This window comes from Peromyscus eremicus, chromosome 3 (assembly GCF_949786415.1).
Source record: "Peromyscus eremicus chromosome 3, PerEre_H2_v1, whole genome shotgun sequence".
Classification (NCBI taxonomy): Eukaryota; Metazoa; Chordata; class Mammalia; order Rodentia; family Cricetidae; genus Peromyscus; species Peromyscus eremicus.
In genome coordinates this window covers 73,743,922-73,765,902 of record NC_081418.1, presented here as the reverse complement: position 1 = coordinate 73,765,902, position 21,981 = coordinate 73,743,922, and the positions used below count along the sequence as shown (strand labels likewise).

The window sequence follows — 21,981 nt, the reverse complement described above, 5'->3', positions numbered from 1 at the left end:
ACAAACACGAGAACATGGTGCTGTAAGGACTCCATAGACTGGTTTTACCCATACATATTAGTAAAATAATCCTTTTGCCATTAAAAAACAAAAACAAAAAAACAGGGCCACAAAGTCACTGTGGTGGTATAAATGAGACTGGCCTCCATGGGCTCATGTGTTTGAATACTTGATCCCCACTTGGTACTGTTTGGGAAGGTTTAGAAGGTGTGGCCTTGCTAGAGGAAGTGCCACTGGGGGCAAGCTCTGAAGTTCCAAACCTACTCTCATTCCCAGCTTGCTCTCTCCGGTTCCTGGCTAGGTTTGAGAAATGAGCACTCTGTTCAGTTCCTGCTGGCTGCCATGACTGCTGGCTGCCTCTATGCTTCCCTGCCACAAGGGACTGTTAGCCCTCTGAAACTGTAGGCCCAAATAAATTCCTCTTGGCTTTATATCACAGCAACAGAAAAGTTATTCAGACAGTCTCCTTACCCAGATAGGAATCTAAAGGGTGGGCGAGGACCTAATTCCTCAAACCACAATTCCAAATCTTGAAATCCTCAAATATCAGAATCCCTAATATCTAAAATTCCCCAAGTCCAAAATCTCAAATTTAATTCCAGAAAAGCTAATTTAAAAAATTCTTTGGGGGTGGGTGGGTGTAGCTCACCCACTTAGCAGAGTTCCTGGTTCGATACCAATTCCTAAAAAATAAAAAAAAAGAACAAAATACCCCCCCTCAAGCAAACCAGCAAACAGAAAAGTCTCTTAAAGCTATTTGGAAAACATAACAACACAAGATATAACTTATGATACCACTTCAAAACACAAAATAGGCAAATAATACAGAAATTTTCAGAAGCATAAACACTCAGAAACACAAATCACAGTTATAAAGGTACAACAGTTAAGAGCCACATGAACAATATTCACAAATGAATACATCAAAAAACTGATTGTAGAAACAAACAGCACTGCTTGGCAGGTGTGAGCAGCAGCTTTAGAAGTCTGGTTGTCTGAAATAAAGTAAAGAATAGCCCAAATCCTTCAAAATGATGGTCAAACTTCACAATGGCTCACCACCAGCTATACAGTCACCCAAAGAACTAAGATCTTGAGAAATTTTATCTTTTATAATGCATTTGTATAAAAAGGAAATATCATTCCTATTGAGCAAGTTTTAACGTTTTTATACACATGCACAAAGCCAGTGGTAGTATAGCAGACTCTCACTATGTCAGATTTGCAAAAGTTCAACAAGATTAAAAACAAAGAGACAAGACCAACCAAAGAAAAAACTTTGGAAGGCTTCAAGTAATTTATGTCCAGTATCGGAAGCTATAGAAAGATCCACTCAAACTCACACTAGCCTATGGAAATACCGTCATAGACACAGTTCTCTGGGTCCTCACTGTACCTAAGACAAGGCACCTATACCACATATGATCACACCAGCCCTTCTCCAGAGGGTCATCTTTCTGACCCTTTGTAGCTTTAATCTCTGGAGACTGAAATTTTCAGAATTTTAGACTTTGGAGATTTTGATCTTATCAAATTTGGCTATTCAGCATCATGGTGTTTAGGATTCAGTATAGCATCAATTCCTGTTTCACTTACTAATGCAGAGATATGATATTTTATTTTCTGAGGAATGCTGAGGAAACATACTCTCCAGAACACATTTGTGGTGGTTTGAAACAAAATGGCCCCCAAAGAGAGTGGCACTACCAGGAGGCGGAGCCTTGCTGGAGTAGGTGTGGTCTTGTTGGAGGAAGTGTGTCACTGTGGAGGCAGGCTTTGAGGTCTCATATATGCTCAAGCCACGTCCAGTGAGACACACCACCTCCTGTTGCCTGTACAAGATGTAGAATTCTCAGCTACCTCTCCAGCACCATATATGCCTACATGCCTCCATGTCCCACCATGATGACAATGGACTGAACTTCTGAAAACATAAACCACCCCAATTAAATGTTTCCTTCATAAGGGTTGCCATGGTCATGGTGTCTCTTCACAGCAATAGAAACGCTAACTAAGACAGTATTTATATAAACAATCATCATACGTCAGCTCCAAATAGAACATATTATTATAACTAGACTGCTTCACACTTTTTTCTTCAGAGAATCTAGCCCTGCAATTCTATCAAGATTTATCGAAGTGACAAGACAGAATGGGTGAAGGCACTGATACTAGAAGAGTCAGATGTTGGGAAATCTTCGCTAGTCCGTTTTCTATACCAAAATCAAGTCCCGGGAACTTCCTCCCTGAATATGGGCTGCTCAGTTCATGACTACAAAGAAGAAACCTCCAAAGATCTACTACCTAGAAACATGGGATGTTTGGGGCAGCCCCAGCATATGAAAGCCATCACTGTACAATGGCATAATTTTAGTACATGACATGACAAAAGACGTTATCCTCAAACTCCTGATGCTGGAAGCTCTCAAAAGGGACACACCACACAGGCAGTCTGAGTGATTAAAGGAACGATGATGGGAGACCTGGACCAGATTCATGAAACCAAGTGCCTTGAAGTTCTAACTAGGACAGCTTTCTTGGCTGAAGACTTCAATGTGGAGATTGATTTAGGTTGTCCAAATCCATGTACATAGCTGCCGGTTCTTCCAACGGTGTCAAGCTCAGTAGGTTTAAAAAACATATTTATTTATTTATTAGCACACATATGCCATAGCAGCATGTGGAGGTGAGTGGACAACTCTGGGAGAAGGTTCTTCCCTACCGGGGATCAAACTCACGTTGTCCAGTGTGCTCACAAGTACCTTTACCTGCTGAGCCATCTTGCCAGCCCATTTTTCAAAAAGATTAATTTTAATTTTATTCATGTACTTATTTTTTAGGGTATGTGAGTGTCTGTTCAGCAGGTTTCTCTGGTAAGGTTAAAGAGAAGAGATAATCTCTAAGAGAAAGTAATCAGATTCTAAGTGTTCCTGATCAAAAAACAGCAGGACAGATTAAAAAAAACAGGGCAGACATTAACAACCTTCATGATGACAGAACCGCACTCATCCTCCCTAAGAGTAACTGCATCATGGCAGTTTTCACAGCTTTCCTTGTGCTGGGTCAAATCATTCACACGCCAGCCTTTTGAGAAACATATCGTAAAATGCTACCCTCCAGCCTCGGCCTCCCAAGGTAAAAGGTAAGAAACGACAAAGCAAGCTCTGGACTTCATGCCTGCTGTGCCCTGTGCCTTCCTGCCCTCTCACAGACTAAGCCAAAGTCTCGTGGAAGTGTGAGCTAATGTCAAATTGATGGGGCAAATCGGCAGACAGAGAGCTCTAGGGAGAACAAAGAAAAGAACCACTGGAGGGAGAAGTTCCGACCACGGAACTTCAATCCGCTACTACGCAGACAACCGGAACAATGCCGCAGAACACTGTTTTCAGACAGGTTTGCAGAGCCAAGAGCAGCCACAGCTGTCACTGCAGCCTTCTCTAGCAACCCAAGTGAATCAGCACTGCTGTGTCTCCTCTGCTCTTCTCCATGTTCTAAATTCCTTGATGCTCCCACCCCTCCATTCCTCCTGAGTTCTTAGGACTGGCATTTTTTATATTGACATTTATATATATTTGACATTTGACAATATATATGACATATATATATATATATATATATATATATATATATACACATATGATGACAATCCCATTTCTAGAAGGTACCTTAGAAACTTCTCCTTTCACCTTAAGCATTTTTTTTTCTTGCACTAGGAGCTAAACCTAGGCTACACCCCCATGCTCTGTAAATACACTATTTTTTAACACAGAGTATTGCTTTGAACTGGCTGTGATGTGAGGGCTACTTTTAAGCTCCTGGTTTTCTTGCCTCAGCCTCCTGCATACTGGGATTACAGGAGCTCATTACTATAGGCAGCTACGCTTGTTGTTTTGCGGGGGCTAGGATTGAACTCTGAGATTCTGGGACCCTAGACTAGCATGGTGGTACCACTGAGCTATACTGCCAGCCCATGTCCCAACTTAAAACCAGCACCTTTTCCCATTAAAAAAAGAAGCCACTCCCTCCCTCTCAAGCCAGCTGTGTTTAACTGTTTGCTGCCCAAAATCAACTGAGAAAAAGTCAAGAAAAGGGGGACTCAAGAGCTCACTCCCCCCAAAATGAGAGTAACATAAAAAATGTGGCTTGAGTCAGGCAGTGATGGTTCACACCTTTAATCCCAGCACTTGGGAGGCAGAGACAGGTAGATCTCAAGTTCGAGGCCAGCCTGGTCTACAGAGCTAGTTCCAGGACAGCTCTGTTACACAGAGAAACCCTGTCTCGAAAAACAAAACAAAAAAATGTGTCTTAACTACTGCGAAAAGCACTCTGATAGTTCTTCAAAAAGCTAAGCGTGGAATTAGCATATGAATCAGTAATTCTGCTCCTAGGCATACATCAGAGTAACAAAAGTTTGTGTCTACACAAAAACTTGCATGTAAATGTTTTCAGCAACACTATTCATATTCCAAAGCTGAAAAGCTCCAACTGTCCATCAACAGAAGAATGGAGAAACAAAATGTGATGTATGTGTACAAAGGAGTATTACACAGTGGCCTATCATAGAACGGTATGGCAGACAACAGAATGTTACACAATGGAATATTACCTGCCAGTGTAAAAAATGAAACACTGATTCATGTTATAACGGAGCAAATCTCGAAAACATACCAAGTGAAATAGACAAAATGAACCACACTGTAAGATTCCACTTTTTAAAAATATCCAGAGTAGGTAGCATGGTGGCACATAATTTTAGTTCCAGCACTCAGGAGGCAAAGATTGTGAGTTGGAGGACAGCTGGTTCCAGGCTACAGAACGGCACCTTATCTCAAAAAAAAAAAAAAAAAATTCCAGATGGGGGCGGAAGGAAGGCAGACTAGTGTTCACCTAGGACTAACAGTACGGAGAGCAGGGATAAGATAACAAACTGCCCGGCTGTTCTTTAGGTGGTGAAAATGTTCTAAAAGTTGACTACAATGACAGTCACACAACTTAAAACACTCAAGTATATTTTAAGTATTCTTTACATGGGTCAGTTGTATAGTATAGGAACTATTTATCACTCTATCAATGAACTTTTTGAAAATCTCTCATTTCAGTAATCTCCCCACTGTTACCTCTGGACCCTGACAAGGCTCAAAGTTCCCTTTTGGTAGGTGGGTACATGATAATGAAAGCAGAGATTATTCCTAAGGAGCTGTGCCCCATCCCTTTTATTTCATAAAGATTTCTTTCTTTCATTTAGGTGTATGGTTGTTTTTGCCTGTGTGTTTGTCTGTGCATGCCTGGTGCCTGTAGAAGGCATTAGACCCCCTGAAACTGGAGTTACAGATGGCTGTGAGCAGCCACATGGGTCCTGGGAACCAAAGCCAGGTCCTCTGAAAGAGCAACCAATGCTCTTAACCACTGAGCCACATCTCCAGCCCCAGGACACTCTTTTAATTTCCTCTCTTGTCCATGCAGTAACACAGGCAATGATTCAAGCAAGTGCTATATAATCTACATGCTTCAATACAACCAAACTCGCACGTATGTTGCTCTCCATCTTAGATCCCTGTGCGAGAGCAATGAGATCCCTGTGCGAGAGCAATGAGATCCCTGTGCGAGAGCAATGAGAACGGGTCTTCACATCAGCAGCCTAACTTTTAGCTCTTTACCTTCCTTCAGCTGGTGACAGTTCCTTTAAATCTTCCAAGCCAGGTTTTACATTCAGTAACTTCTTGTAGAGAGCCAATGGGAAGTGGAGATCAACCACAGTGGAGTTGTAGATAGCTAGTCCACAGGTTATGCCAATCAAGTGAAACCAGTTGCGCTCTACAAAACACTGTCGGGGGGCACGTAAATGTATTAGAAAGAAATAGTATTGGAAGACTCGAAATACTCTACCACCTGCTCAAAATGTTTCAGTATATTAGAATGAAGCCCATATTTATATTTACGCTCTGAGGCAGAGAAACTTCCCTGATCAAAGTTTGCTACTGTTAACAGATGCAATGCAAAGTGAAGCACCCGTAACTCTTCAGATGGTATAGAAACAGCTTCCTATTGTCTCCAGCAGGGCGCTTCAGAGACCGTTCTGTGATGATGGAACCCTTCGATTCTGCACCAGCCCTGACCGTAGCCACTGGCTACATGTGTTGACTAAGTACATGAAGTGAATCTTTATTAGTGAATTTTAACTTCAATCATCAGATGCGACTGCTATTATCATTGAGGACAATAAATCTAAGGAGAAAACTCTAGGAGCCCAAAATCCCTAAACTTTAGGCTGGATGAAATAGGAGCCCCTAAAATGCAGGCAATCTAAACCAGGTACTAATGCATGCTAGATTAGTGCTCTACCATGGAGCCACACCCCCAGCTCTAGCAATAGCATCTAAAACTTAGCTCTCCTATTGAATTTTTTTTTTAAAAAGTAAAAGTCTATGTGTACATATTCAAATACAAACTACCATCATTAAAAGAATATATATGGCTGGGCGGAGTGGTGCACGCCTTTAATTCCAGCACTTGTGAGCAAGAGGCAGGTGGATCTCTGAAAGTTTGAGGCCAGCCTGGTCTACAAAGCGAGTTCCAGGACAACCAAGACTGTTACAGAGAGAAACCCTGTCTCGAAAACCAAAAAATGAATATATATGGTACTACCAATGCCCAACACAATTTAAAACCATTTTTTTCTCTCTCTCTTTTTAAATTTTTCACTAAAGCATTTTCCTGGCCTTTTAGATAGAATTTATTAATTGTAAAGGATGATCCCATCATGCCATCATACTCTGATTAGGATCATCCCATCACTAAGAGTCCATTTCACTGACTCTTAGTTTGGTTCCAGACCAGCCTATCCTGTGCTTCTTATCTGTGTTATTGAAACTTGGTTTACCCAGCACTATAGAGATGTCCAGGCAATGGACACCAATGCTCAGGTCTATTTGATACCCAGATCAACATGTTTCTGGGTCTCTGTGATGATGAATCTTGCTAACCTGGTTGGAATTAACTAAGAGACATACATCAGGGTGGGTTTATGAGGGCATTTCTAGGAAGGATTAGCTGAGAGCAAAGACCCTCCCACAGAGCTGGTGGAACCTTTCAGAGTTCTGGGGGAAAAGCAAACTGTCTTGTTGCTTTTCTGTCTTGTTGAGATTGTCTACTGCTGCTGCTGCTGCTGCTGCTGCTACCATCAAACTCCAGCTTCTTTGGGTTCTACTGTAGACTAAAAAGCAGTGGTCTCCAGGAATCCTCCAGGCCTTCCCACCAAACTAGAACTGCTGAAGCATCCAGTCTCAAGGACTGACCAGCTGTTCTACCATACAGACATCCACTGTTGACTACTCAGTCTAATAAAACCTTTTATATAATCCATATTCATCTTGTTGGTGCTGGTCCTCTAGAGAAGCCTGACTTATTCAGTCCCTAGGCCAAAGTTTCCAGTATCCAAGGGTTGCTTTTTCCTAACTCATTCTCTGGCATCTACAATTCAGGATTTCTTCTGCCTTGGCCCACAGACCATATAGTAGGTGGTATTTTTTTTTTTCATTTATCTTAATGCTCAAAGAACCCATAATATATCTAGCATTGGAAAACACTAGTGTCTGGCCTGTGAGTTGCTCTAATACCTGAGCTGACCAGGTCAGTGTGCATCCACTGCCCAAACATGTGGAGTTCCATGTGGGTTCCCCCTCTCAACTGGATCCTGTGCTATTACAGAGAACAGGAAGAGCTAAACTAATCTTTTAAATTATTTTGGTTTGTTATAAGTATTTTGCCTACATGCATGTCTGTGTACACATGCATGCTTGATGCCCGAAGAGGCCAGAGAGAGTATCCTCTAGAATTGGGGTTACAGATGGCTGTGAAGCATCATGTGGATGTTTGGAATCAAACCTGGATCTTTTAATCACTGAGCCATCTCTCCAGCCCCTAAAACTAATTTCTTTATCAGACTTTTCCTTTTGCCCTTCATGGATACTATGGTCCGAACCTTACCTACTAGAAATGGCATGGCGGCTCATGGCTAACAAAATACACTATGAGTCTTGAAAGCAGGTCCAGTCTGAAGGCTGGACGTGTCAGGCATTTTAATAGTTAATTTTGCAATGTTAGAAACCGGGGGCTAGTCTGACAACAAACAGGAAGTTTAGTGCAAACAGTGTCCTGAATTGTGACGTTATGAACTTACTGTATCTGAAAACCACAAGAGATGTGAGTCTTGATAGTAGGTAAACATCCCATAGATGGGATTCAAAAGTTCTTTTAACAGCAAAAGAAAGAACTCCTTTGTAACACCACCAGCATCGACTGCTTCTTCCCCATCAAAGATCACCTTGAAACATGAAAACAGAAATGAATACTTCAGGGAAAGCAATGGCCAGCCTAAGACTCAACTATGCTACCAAGCAACAGTCCTGTCTGAATAACTGACTGAAAACAGGGGCTGTGTGTAATAAAACCTAGAAGTTCTAGGGAGAACAACCAGATAGACAGGTAGGATTATTAGGGCTTTTTAAAAGTCTTGTGTGTGTGTATATGTGTGTGTGTGTGTGTGTGTGTGTGTGTGTGTGTGTGTTGTTGAACAGGATCTATACACATGGCAACCAAGTGCTCAACAAGTCCTCTTTCACGGGGACACACACAAGTGAATCCAGCACTCTCCCACTGAGCTATGCGTCCAGTCCTTGTTACACTTCATTCTGAGATCAAATCTATCCAAGCTGTCAGGAATGCCTGTGAACGTCCCATTCCTCTACTGCAGCCTCCTGATTAGCTGGGATTAGAGTTGTGTCTATGTGTCCTTATAAGAACATTTTGGAGACGGTAACAACGTGAGATAATCAGTTCAATCTGTTGCCGACTGTGGTTCTGAAACTTCTGAAACCAGCATTTATGAAGTGATTTGCAACAGAGATAGAAGTCATTTAATCTTCAACAACTTCAAGTCATTCCTTATTTATTTCTCAGGAAACCTGCTGCATAACCAAGTTTCACACAGAGCCTAGAGCATAGTAGGCAGTCTTACGCACCAACGCACAGTCTATGGGAAGAGATACTTTATCACTAATTACATATTGCTAAACTTGCCTATACTAGGAAGCCAACAGCTTTGTAGATGACTTCACACATTTCCATCTCTCCATTTCTCCTTGACCTTCTGTCTCTTAGATCCTGGACATCCTAATCTTCCTAGGTGAGATCTTAGTTGTTGTGTTTTGTCAAAGTTACGTCTTATATGACTGTTTTTGGTAGTCTAGAGTAGGCACACTCCAGACAGCCGAAGCACAGCCCAATTACCTCTCAACAACCCAAGAGCATTTAATCTGATCTTCCAATGAAATGTTCCTCCTGGTGATTTGACAAAAGGAGGTGATTAGATTCTTGTAAAAAGGTTGGAGCCAATGATGAATGGCTACCCTCTGCATCTTAGTAAGATCTCTGCTGCCATATGCTCATGAAGGAACAAGAGGAGTACACTCAATTGGCTCACTTTGAGAGGTTTCTTCAGGTCAATGTCAGAATGAATGCTCAGCTCTCTCAGGGCATCTCCAACAAGGTGGTTCCTGCGGACATGAAGGACCAGGAAGGGGCTTCTGGCCAGCAGAGGCTCCAAGGTGAGAAGCATGAAGACATTCTGCAGGTTGGCTCCATTGACTGCCACCTGGAACAGAATAATCAAACCACTTTGAACACAATGCATGGCCTGGATGGACAATCTCAGAACCACAGACGCTGACTGCCATTTCCATTTGGCCTTTTCTCCAAACCTTAACTTTTTCACTACTTATATTTACAGGTCACATAAATCTTTCTAATATGGACACAACAAGATTACCTGAAGTCATATGATCAAAATAACTAGGCTCAGAAAAGTGATTTCAACTCATCAAGAATAAAGTAACGACGTGCTTGAAGAATTATGGCAGAGTACATGAAAACACGATTCTCAAAATAGCAGAAAAAGATACCAACAGTCACTGTGAAAAATGTCCATTTCACTAGAAAACCAGGAACTCAACAATGTCATAGCTGTATTCATATGGAAGCAGACATACATAGACACAAAACTGGAGAAAGATAAAAAGAAATGGAGAGACAGAAAGACAAATGAAGACATATCCATTAACAGGAGGGCTTAGTAGTCCTGCATTGCTAATTCACCAATATCTTTATATACATTCAAACAAAATATATTTTATAATAAAATCAAACTATTAAACAAACCTCTTTGGATTCATTAAAGACCACCAAGTTCCATTTGATTATCCCCTTTGCATCAGGTCTGCAAATTGTGGCCCCACACCCTAGGGCCTGGTTTTGCATAACTCTTGTGCTAATAATGGTTTTCGAACATTTTAAATGCTTAAGGGGTAATATTTACAATACAAAAATTATATAAAATTCAAGCTTTTGCTGGGCGGTGGTGGCGCACACCTTTAATCCCAGCACTCGGGAAGCAGAGACAGGCGGATCTCTGTGAGTTCGAGGCCAGCCTGGGCTACAGAGCAAGATCCAGGACAGGCTCCAAAGCTACACAGAGAAACCCTGTCTCGAGAGACCAAAAAAAATAAAAATAAAAAAATAAATAAATAAATAAATAAATAAATAAATAAATAAATAAATAAAAATCAAGCTTTTAAATATACATAAAGTTTTGCTTTGATTTTGGGGTGTTTTGATGTTCTTAGGTTTGTTTAACTCCTTATTTCTTCTCTGAATCTGCCATCTACAAAAGAGTTAAATGGTTCTTTTTTTTTTTTTTTTTTTTAAAGATTTATTTATTATGTATACAGAAGAGGGCACCAGATCTCAGTACAGATGGTTGTGAGCCACCATGTGGGTGCATGGGAATTGAACTCAGGACCTCTGGAAGAACAGTCAGTGCTCTTAACCTCTGAGCCATCTCTCCAGCCCCGTTAAATGGTTCTTAATGGAGACACAGGGTCCACAAAGCCTCAAGTGTTTACTACCTGGCAGAAACAGAAAATAGCTATGACTCCAAGTCTACAATAAATATGTATTGAACATAAAATTACTGAACCTGGCATGGTGGTACACACCTGTAATCTAAGCAACAGGGGCCTGGAGAAAGTCCAGTATTCAAAGTAACCTTGATTACATAGTGAACACAAAACTAGCGTGGAAAGAAATTCAACTCAGGAGGTGAAAGACCTTGACAAAGAAATATTTAAGGTAGGTGGGAAAACATGACAACAACTCCAGGAGATAAACAGAACTGATAGAACAAAAACAACCATTCTCCCAAAGCAATATTGAGATTCAATACAATCTACATCAAAATTATTTTTCAAAATCACATTGTTTTCTGTATATTAATATAATTTGCATATTAAACAACCCTATAACAGTATGATTTAATATAGTTTGTGCAGAAGAATAAGAAAAAAATTTCAGATTACCAAAATAAACCCACATAGCTACTGACACCTCATCTTTGACAAAGATGGTCAAAAACATACATTAGAAAAAAAAGATAGCCGGGCAGTGGTGGTGCACGCCTTTAATCCCAGCACTTGGGAGTCAGAGACAGGCGGATCTCTGAGTTCAAGGCCAGCCTGGGCTACCAAGTGAGTTCCAGGACAGGCTCCAAAGCTACACAGAGAAACTCTGTCTCGAAAAACCAAAAAAAAAAGAAAAAAAAAAGAAAAAAAAGATAGCCTCTTCAAATGGTATTGGTAAAGCTGGATATTCACATGAAAAGAAAAGAAAACAAAAACAAAAACAAAAAAAAGACCCTAGATCTAAATCTTTCATCCCTATACAAAAATCAACTCAAAATAGATCAAAGTAAATTTAATGTAAGACTTGAAAAACACTAGAGGAAAAGGTAGGTTAAAAACTACTTCAAAATGGAGATACTGTCAACAGCTTTCACAAAAAATAATCCCAAGAATCCACTGATGGAGCTGCATAAAAAAGCCTTTTGCACAGCAAAGCAACCAGCAGACAGCCAAGGAACTAGAGATATGGCTCAGTGGTTCAGAACACAGGTTGCTCTTCCAGGAGACCCACGCATCCTCATGACTCTGGTCCCAGGGGATCTGATGCCCTCTTCTGGGCCCACTGGGCACCAAATATGCATGTGGTGCACAGACACATAGGCAAATACTCATGTACACATAAAATTAAAATAAAATAGCTGAAAAAAATGGGAGAAAAATCCTTATACATTCCACAGGAATATCTTGCATTAGTTTTTTGGTTGTTGTTTATTGTTTATTTGTTTCTTTATTTATTTTGACATGAACTAGAGTCACCTGGGACGAGGGAGCCTCAACTTCAATTGCTTCTATCAGACTGGCTTATGGCCATGTCTGGAGCATTTTGACTAATGATTGATGTGGGTGGGCCCAGTCTACTGTGGGTGATACTATCCCTGGGCAGGTGGTCCTGGGTCATTTAAGAAAGTAGGGAGAAAAGAGAAGAGGGGGAATAATAAAATTGTATTTTAATTAAAATTTAATACAAATAATTTTTATATACAAATAACTATTAGAACTAAAAACACAAAAAAGGAAAGAAGCCGAGTAGGCCACAGAGAGCAAACCAGTAAGCAGTGTTCCTCCATGATCTCTGCTCCAGTTCCTGCCCTGACTTTCCTCACTAACAAGACTGTGACCTGGGAGTTGCATATACATGAAACAACTGAGTGTGGACCACGAGAAGAAGTAAAAGGAGGAAATGACCCTGAAAACGTTAGTGCTACCTGCATCTGTAACTCCGCGTCGGTCTGCAGCATTTTGGTTTTGGCTTGGGCATCGAAGACGAAAGGGTAGGCGCAAAGGGTTACAGTATCCTAGAAGAGAACACGTCGGCGTGTGTTATCACAGAAATCTACAGAGAACCCTGGAGATACATCCGTATGTCCAAAAGGCATCACTTACCTGTATGATAGACGCTCTGTTCTTCTGTGGAAAAAAAAAAAACAAAAAAAGACAGACTCTTACTTGAATTATAAAAGCACAATTTTAACATCCTCCCCCTAAATATAAAACATATATAACAAATCTTTTCACATTATCTGGTTTTTCAGTCATCAACCTAACACCGTTTCAATAGGTGACAATGTGTTGATAAGAAAAAAAAGATGTTTTGATGGACACAGACTGAAAAAAAAACCAAAAATCTTAAAAAAGAGCAAAACCTCATTTTTTCTTTTAAAATTGTTTAACATTTTTTTTCTTTATTTTACACACTGACCACAGTTTCTCTGAGCAAAAATTTCTTAAAGATGTAAGATTTTTAAGGCGAGTGACTGGTTCTTCGTAATTCACAGAACTGACTGAATTCTCTCTGTAAGAAATCTAACTCCAGTTGGCAGAGTGGCGTGTGCCTATGCTCCTCGTACCTGTGAGGATCAGGAGGGAGAACTGCCAGCTGGAGGCTAGCCTGGGCTACATGGCAAATGTGAGGCTAACACTTGAATTCCAGTGACAGCTGCTCAACCTGGCATACAAGGAATGCTTTTTCGGCCTCCTGTGCACGTGCTTAGAGAAGGCAACAGTAATGCTCATACTAGATAAAAGTATTTTGCCCATAAAAGCTGCTCTATGGCTGGGCAGTGGTGGCGCATGCCTTTAATCCCAGCACTCGGGAGGCAGAGCCAGGCGGATCTCTGTGAGTTCGAGGCCAGCCTGGGCTACCAAGTGAGTTCCAGGAGAGGCACAAAGCTACACAGAGAAACCCTGTCTCGAAAAACCAAAAAAAAAAAAAAAAAAAAAAAAAAAGCTGCTCTATAAGGCCAGGCAATGGTGGCGCACACCTTTAATCCCAGCACTCGGGAGGCAGAGCCAGGAAGATCTCTGTGAGTTCAAGGCCAGCCTGGTCTACAGAGTGAGATCCAGGACAGGCACCAAAACTACACAGAGAAACCCTGTCTCAAAAAACAAAATTAATAATTAATTAATTAATTTTTTAAAAAAGCTGCTCTATAAATTTGGAAGATGATTCTATGATTCTGAGTTATAGTAAACAAATTCAGCCACGATGAAATGTATGTAACAGGTACATTATTGTTTTTCTGTCAGGAAAACTTCTGAAAAAAAATGTTATTTGTGGAGATCAAGCTGTACACTGCACTAAATTCTGGGGGGACCCCATCTTACAAAGCATCAGCTGGCTTCATTCTGAGTGTAAACACAAGGCAGGATGACAAGGACGCTGCCACCACCTGTCCGGCACGGTCCATGAGGTGTAGAGTGATAAATGATTTATAGGAGTAGACAGCACTTATCAGCACAGGTTATGAACATGAGCACATGGTGGAATTAAAACTATATGCACAAAATCAGGCCCAAGAACTTACTAAACACGACAGACCAATAAAAATATAACATACTTCCCTGGACCCCACAAAAAGAAGGGTATCTAACAATAAAGTGATAGGATCCTACTCACAGAGCACCCTGTGAGCATTTCAAGGGATTGCCAGACATAGAACTCCCAGCTATCCCTGGGGCTTCAGCACAGCTCAGCCATAGCCCATGTCAGCTCAGCTCAGTCCCGACTGTTTGCCATGGCCTATTTTGAGTTGCTATTTGTCCATCCAACCATCTGTCCACTTGTCTGTTTACCCATCTATCTGGACCAGGTCCTGTGCCTCACCTTAATGATCCTATAACCGTGCAGCTGGGCTCCATGCTATGACTCATTTTCAACCCTATGGCTCAGTTCTGCTGGCCTCCAGCAACAATCCAGTTGGGTTCAGCAACCCTGGAGGCACCTGTAATACAGTTCTCTGTATCTGCTTCCCATAACGCCTCTGCACTCTGTGTCTTTTTGAACTCTTCTGTAGCCATTATGTAACCTGCATGCATACTGTGTAAAATGTAATCTGGGATTTCGAAAGGAATACTAGTAATTAGATTAGAATAAAAGAACTTGTAATTTGCTAGTAATGGTCTGCTATCACATGATAGCTAGCTCTTTTGGTCAATTTGCAATCTTCAGAAAGGCAGACCTTTGAATATACTGGTAAGGGTGTTAAGAGGGGCAATGACCCACCCTAGAAGTGGACGGCATCGTTCTATGTGGTGGGATCCTGGCCAGAATAAAAAATGAGAATGTCAGACTAGGGGTATAGCTCAGTAGAGTGCATGTCTTGCACATATAAAGCCTTGAGTTTGATTCCCCGCACTGCATAGAGAGCATGATGGTGCATGCTTATAATCCTGGCACTCAGAGGTGGAAGCAGGGATACACAGTGAGTTCCAGCCCAGCCTGGGCTACAGAAGACCTTATCTCAAAAAAGGAAGCCATCTATGACTGACTTCCTGAAAGATGCTGTGGACCCAGCTGTTCCCACAGCATGTCTCCGCCAGCATGAGGGACTGCATCCCTCTGAACTCCTTTAAGTTGCTTTTTTCAGGCATTTAGTCACAGCAATGTGGAAAATAACCATAAATGGGAATCTATTGCTAATCAATAAACGGACACTGTGGAAAGACACAAACATATCCATCTATGTTTCTAGCATGGTATGTTCGTGATAGTTATGCAATAAATATTATTAACAGAAACGCAAAAACCAGCAATAAAGATCATCTTGATCTCCAACATTTGTCAAAAGAAAACAATGAACACATTATTCATGCTTAGAGATCCGACATGCTGCTGATGCTTTAATATCTTCTAGAATGTCCTGTGTTTTTAAATGATTTTCTAAACAAAATAAAAACACATTCTGAAAGATTTCTTCTTCTTGTGTGTTATTACCCAATTTACACTTATCTGTTAATAACGGCACAGGTGGGTTGTAAACTCCTAACTGTACAAGCACAGTGAGAAAAGAAAGAGCCATTTTTTTTGCCTGGTAGATGCTCTGTTTACTAAGGAAAAAGCCAATACTTCCCTAGTTTGCTGCATGAATAAGATTTAACAACACAGGGAGAAAAAAAGCCGAGTCATCCCTGAAGGCCTGCAAGAGAACTCTGAGCCCTGCCTGGGCCTGGTGGCTGTAGTCCTCATCTACAATGCTGGAACATTCGTTTCTGGGGGGTACACGCCAGCTCACTACACTGAGTCCATGACACTCATAAGCATGTGACTAACTATAATATTTTCTTATTTAATGTGTACGTTTAATTTGGCTTATGTATCTTGTATGAATAAGAACTATACTTCCTTTTGTGTTTATGCGTATTTAAATGAAATCATTTAACTGCAACAATAATTAAAATCCATCCTATTGATCCCTTAGAACTATATTCCTTTAGGGATCTTGGAACATTTCTCTACACTGAGAAACACAAGAGACAATCCCAGCCCAGCGGAACCAAGTCTGGAACATACAATGCAGGTCAGTGCACACATACACAGGTCGGTCTGACTCACTCTCATGCTAATATAGCAAACTATTTTGAATTTACCATTGAATCGATCACCTCTTACAACGCTGTTTATCCCGGGGTACCCATTCCCTAGAAATGAGTCTCACAAACTACAGGTTCCACGATACCAGTGAACAGTATTTCAAGGTCTCTGCCTGCAACGGACTTGCATCTATGGAATAAATTCATTTTTCAGAGTATATGAGACAGCAAGATGTCAAGATTTCTCAGATTTTGTCTCTGAGGGCCTTTTTGCAAACCACTGAATGCCTCACTTGCACTGCCCTCTATGGGAGCCTTCAGGGACATTCATCTGTACGCTTTTTAGTTTTCAAATGAAGACGAGGGTACACTATTAGCAAATAAAATAATCCACTGTTGCTGCTTCTTAAAATGAACCAAGTCGGTCACTTCAGAATCATCTTTGTCTTTGCTTTACCCGTCAAGGTAGATAAACATAAGGCTGTGTTCCATCCCACTGGCTAGTCCAGGTAATAATATGTGGAGGTGATCAAGAGCTGCTTGTGAAAAACAGTCCCTGAAGGCTCCGGATGTGCCAGGCACTGCAGTGGCCCCACTAATCCTCATATACTGTCACAACTCCCATTGCCAAATGAGAATGCCAGGCCTAAAGAAATTAACTGAGTGGTCTAAGGCCAAAGGCAGCAGATCAAGGCTGGAATTTTAATCCAGTCCTTTTCTTGTCTTTTTTTTTTTTTTTTAAATGGATAAAGTTTTGTTATATAGCCCCACTCCCTCTATGGACCAGGCAGGTCTTGAACTCACAAAGATCTGCCTGCCTCTGCCTCCCTAAGTGTTGGGATTAAAGGTGTGCTCTACCACGCCTGTGGAAGGCATAAGTGCTCACAGATAAACCCTGGAGAAATCAGGAATGCTACTCACACAGGGCTGTCTCAAGGGAGGAAATACACACCTGTTTTTCACCCAGAAGGCTGGGAGTGGTGTTAATGACCTTCACCTTTGCTATCTGTAGAGCCTGACCTCATCCAAATCCCCCAGAATGTTTTTTCCCAGACTCTCCCTCCCTAGACCTCTATCCTTACTTAGCTTTGTTTCTCAGGCAACAGAACTCATCCTTAGAGGAGATGTCACATGTACTTTATAGCCTGCTGACCTACGCGCTTTCTAGGTGAGAGACCACACCAAATCCTAGGCCCTTAAGCTATAGAACCCATCTTCATGGTCACATGCACTTTGCAAAGGAGTTTCGATGCAGTCATGCCTTAAACTTATTATGCACATGGGACTGAGATAACTGTTACCAGGAAATCTTTTTTCCAAAATTGTACTGCACGTACTTAAGTGTGTCTAAAAAAACTGCCCTGGCAGCAGACTACAGAAGTTTGAACCAGCCAGGCTAAGGTGTGCTGAACTGAGCTTCTTTGTTGCCTCTCCAGGGTTCATTCCTCTGCAGGCATTAGCATTTGCAGGGATCCCCACAAGTGCCAGTTCTCTTAGAATGTGCTGTCTTATATACTATGCTAGTACTAGGTTAAAATATTAATACAGCAAACCAATTTCTCACTATTTTTTAAAGTAATTAAAATAAAAACAATATGAAATGCCATTAGTATTTAAAGCAAAGCCTCACGACATCAAGAAACTTAAACTTCAATTTCTTTTTTTTTTTTTTTTTTTTTTTTTCCGAGACAGGGTTTCTCTGTGTAGCTTTGCGCCTTTCCTGGGACTCACTTGGTAGCCCAGGCTGGCCTTGAACTCACAGAGATCCGCCTGGCTCTGCCTCCCGAGTGCTGGGATTAAAGACGTGCGCCACCACCGCCCGGCAAACTTCAATTTCTAATTACATTGTACAACAGAAAAACTTCCACAGAAAGCATAAAAAGTCACACACTAACTCCAGCTAATTTTCTACCCTGTTGCAGTAATGGCTTTAATTACCAAAGAGGAGATGAATACTGAGATCTGGTAAGATGTGTGTTTACCACATCACCTTTGTTTATCACAAAAAGAAACTGGTAAAATTGTTCATTTAAGCACCTCTACTCAGAGACCACGGTCATGACCATCGAAACTCTAATATGAATAGTTTCCTTCTTAGGGCCAGAAGGAAATGAGAACTGAATGTCAGAGCAAACTGAGCTACAGGAAAAACTGTTCAATGTCCCCAGGTCTCTGTGTTCCACCTAGGGACAAAGTAGTAATTACCTGAAATAACTCATTCAGACATATTTCTACCTCTAACATTTTGTAATTTATAAACCGACCTTTCATAATTTCTAAATTAAGTAAAACTAGAGTCCATTGATGCTCCCATGTTAAAATTCCAGTATCAACTCTTTAAAAACATTTCTGTTGAAAAGCATTTTGTTTTTCAAAACAATAACAAAATCTTACAAAAAAAATACAAGTGTCTCAATTTTTAAATTTTCTGTGAGAAAAACATTTCCATTACTTTGACCATCTACCACTTGACAAAGGAAACTACCTTTGCTATTTAGTTAAATACACTAATGTAAATAATTTGCCCTTAGAGACGACTGCAAAGCAGCTCACAAACCATACAGGGAAAATGCCACCCTGATGCTGGTGATGAATTCTGTGCCAGTGGTAAAGGACTCACCTCAGACGCATCTGCTACACCAGCTGCATTAAAAACAAGTCCCAAATGACTGCTTGTTCTCTGCATTCAAATTTGTACAAATCCTACAACCCTCCCATATATCCAGGCCAGTCTGCTATTGCTGAGCAATTGCTGCCTTGCCTAGGGTAGCAGACAGGAACCCATAGTCCCTAGATAGCTATGTCAAACATGATCAGAGTTGGGTCAGGAATGTATGACATCCTTATTGAGCTATCCTCAATGAGAGGTGGCCACAGGGTCTGGGTAGCTCATGTAAGAAGAGCGAAGTAGGCTATCTGTTAAAAAATGATGAATAGCAAATGATTCCCCAATGCCAGGGGTAAATCAGTAGGGATGGTAGCACATAGAAAGCCTCATCTAGAAGATGCTCTTCCACCCAGCCAGCTGGTAACTTCTGGAAGGCAGCTGTGTGCCAGATCTTCCAAGATCCAAGAGATGCCAAAAGTTTATATATTAATGTCCAGTCATCTAATTTGTGGTTCAAAAAAATAAGTATATAATATACAATATACCATCCTCACTCTTTTCAAATGTATGGATCAGCAGTATTAAGAATATTTGCATGTACTGGGGACACAGTTCATTAGGCAGGAGTTTGTCTAGCTGAATGAAGTCCTGAGTTTGATATCCAACAATGCACAAAGAACAGGTGTGGAAGCACACTAGTAACTCCAGAACGTGGGAAGAGGTGGGGAGGCAGGATGGCCATGGTCATCTTTGGTTATATAACGAGTCTGAAGCTAGTCTGGCATACATGAGATCTTATCTCAGAAACAAAACAAGGTCCCGGAGAGAGGGCTCAGCAGTTAAGAGCCCTGGCTGCTCTTGCAGAGGACACAGGTTCAATTCCCAGGACTCATATGGCAGTTCACTGCAGTCTGTAACTCCAGCTCCAGAAGATCCAATGGCCTTGCCTGGCTTCTGTGGGCACCAGGCACGCACATGATGCACAGACACACATGCAGATAAAACATCCAAACACTTACGATAAAATATTTAAAAAATAAAATAAAAAACAATCCCTGAAATAGTTGTCACACTGTTATACAACAGAATTCCAGAACCGTCACACCTTGTGGAACTGGAGCCTAAAATGCATTAAAAGACAACCTGAATTTCCCACTGCCTCCAGACCGCCTCTGCCAACCACCAATCCACTGCTTTAGATATTTTGGTCTTCCTTCCTTCCTTCCTTCTTTCCTTCCTTCCTTCCTTCCATCTGTCCATCCTTCCTCCCTCCCTCTCGTCCTTCCATCCATCCTTCCTCCCTTCCTTTTTAATATAGCACAGGGGACCACACCTAGAGCCTGAGCATGTTAGGCACACACTTCCCACTAAGCTACTCCCAGCCCCAGATGCCCTATGAACCCTTATGACACTTAGGGTTACCTAAAATACTTCAAAGTTTCAAGAACGCAAAAGTTAACTGAGTGCAAGACAGGTGTGGCGCCAGCATTAGCGTCCAAGAGAAGGTATGTGGCTCAAGTGTACATTTTACAAACAAAACCACATAAAGGCCAAAGCTTTAACATGGGCTTTACAGGAATTCTTACCATCCCCGCTTGATGCAGAAACCACAGGAGGTAGTCTTCCTGAATGTCCACAAGACTAGAGATCTCGGGGATATAAAACGCATCGTATTCCACATGCTTCACTCTCAGATTGACCTGACGAAAGCACAAAGAACGAACAACTAAAACCGAAGAATTGAAAAGTCTCCCAGAGAGAGCAAGCCCCGGCAGGCTTTTCCTCCTAGCAGCCCCTCCCCGTCCCCAAGTCCCCAGGAGTTACCCTGTACAGTTTCTTCAGAAGTTTGAGAGCCGCAGTTACATAATTGTTAAACAGTACAGGGATGAGGAACGTCTTCCTTCCCTTTAGGAGATAAAGGACCGCGTCTTTATAGAGGTTTATCAGCTTCAGGAAATATTTCGGGCAAGACTGAGACCACCAGTTATCTTAAGAAAGAAAGGAAAAAGACATGTGTTAAGACATAATCTCGGGCAAGGGTTCTTGTCTTCTTCCCGATAACTAAAACTCCTACGGCTAGAAGATAAATTATTATTAGTCTACAATACAGCTTCCCAAAACTGATTTTTAAAAGGAACCATTGAAACACATCTGGAGAAAACAGCTGTACAAGAAGCCCTAAAACTCAACTCCTTCCTTTGTTCCTTCCCCCGCTCCTGCCCTCTCCCCTGCCTCTTTCTTCTTTAAATGTTTTTTCGGGGGTTTTTGTTTGTTTGTTTGTTTGTTTGTTTGTTTCAGACTCATGCTGAAGGCTAATCTAAAGAAGTTCAGTTCCGAGGCTGTGTGGGGACCAGCTGCATACTCTGGGCAGCAGGATATTGACTGTATCTACTGCAGTAGCATTCCTGTGCTAGCCTCGCTCGCTCCACTACTGACATTCTGTGCCACCTTACGCTCAGAGGAAGAGAGAAACCACTCCTTCTGCTACGAGGCATAATTAACATTTAAGAAATCCATTACGAGCTGCAGAGATGGCTTAGTGGTTAAGAGCACTGGCTGCTCTTCCAGAGGTCCTGAGTTCAATTCCCAGCAACCAGCTGGTGGCTCACAATCATCTACAGTGGGATCTGATGCCCTCTTCTGGCATAAAGGTGTACATGCAGATAGAGCACTCATATACCTAAAATAAATAAATCTTAAAAAATAAAATAATAAAATAAAAAGAAATCCATTACATATATTCTCTCCAAGTGGTACTTTCTCATACATAACCAAGCAGGATTTTATCACTGGATTCTTCAGAAATGAACTTAGCCGCACTGAAATCCGTAAGGTTTCTTTACAATATTTCATTAAAACTGAAAGTGGGAGAGCTGCTGAGGAGATGGCGCGGTGGCTAAGAGCACTGACTGTTCCTCCAGACTGAGGCTGTATTCCTAACACCTCCGCTGCTACACACAACCCTCTGAAACTCCAGTTCCAGGGGACCTGATGCCCTCTTCCAGCCTCCATGGCATCAGGCACACACGTGGTACACACACATACATGCAG

The 21,981-nt window shown here is 41.5% G+C and overlaps 1 protein-coding gene across 1 annotated transcript in view; it reads right to left on the bottom strand.

Annotated features, from left to right (window-relative positions):
- Herc3 (HECT and RLD domain containing E3 ubiquitin protein ligase 3) overlaps positions 1–21,981 on the bottom strand; it is a 92,409-nt gene that overhangs the window by 28,338 nt on the left and 42,090 nt on the right. Inside the window, exons 13-19 of the mRNA XM_059257899.1 lie at positions 20,755–20,918; positions 20,517–20,630; positions 12,897–12,920; positions 12,719–12,808; positions 9,482–9,652; positions 8,180–8,323; positions 5,658–5,824 (exon numbers count right to left, since the gene is read on the bottom strand). Of these exons, the coding sequence (XP_059113882.1) occupies positions 5,658–5,824; positions 8,180–8,323; positions 9,482–9,652; positions 12,719–12,808; positions 12,897–12,920; positions 20,517–20,630; positions 20,755–20,918 (874 nt within the window). The remainder of the gene's footprint in view (positions 1–5,657; positions 5,825–8,179; positions 8,324–9,481; positions 9,653–12,718; positions 12,809–12,896; positions 12,921–20,516; positions 20,631–20,754; positions 20,919–21,981) is intronic.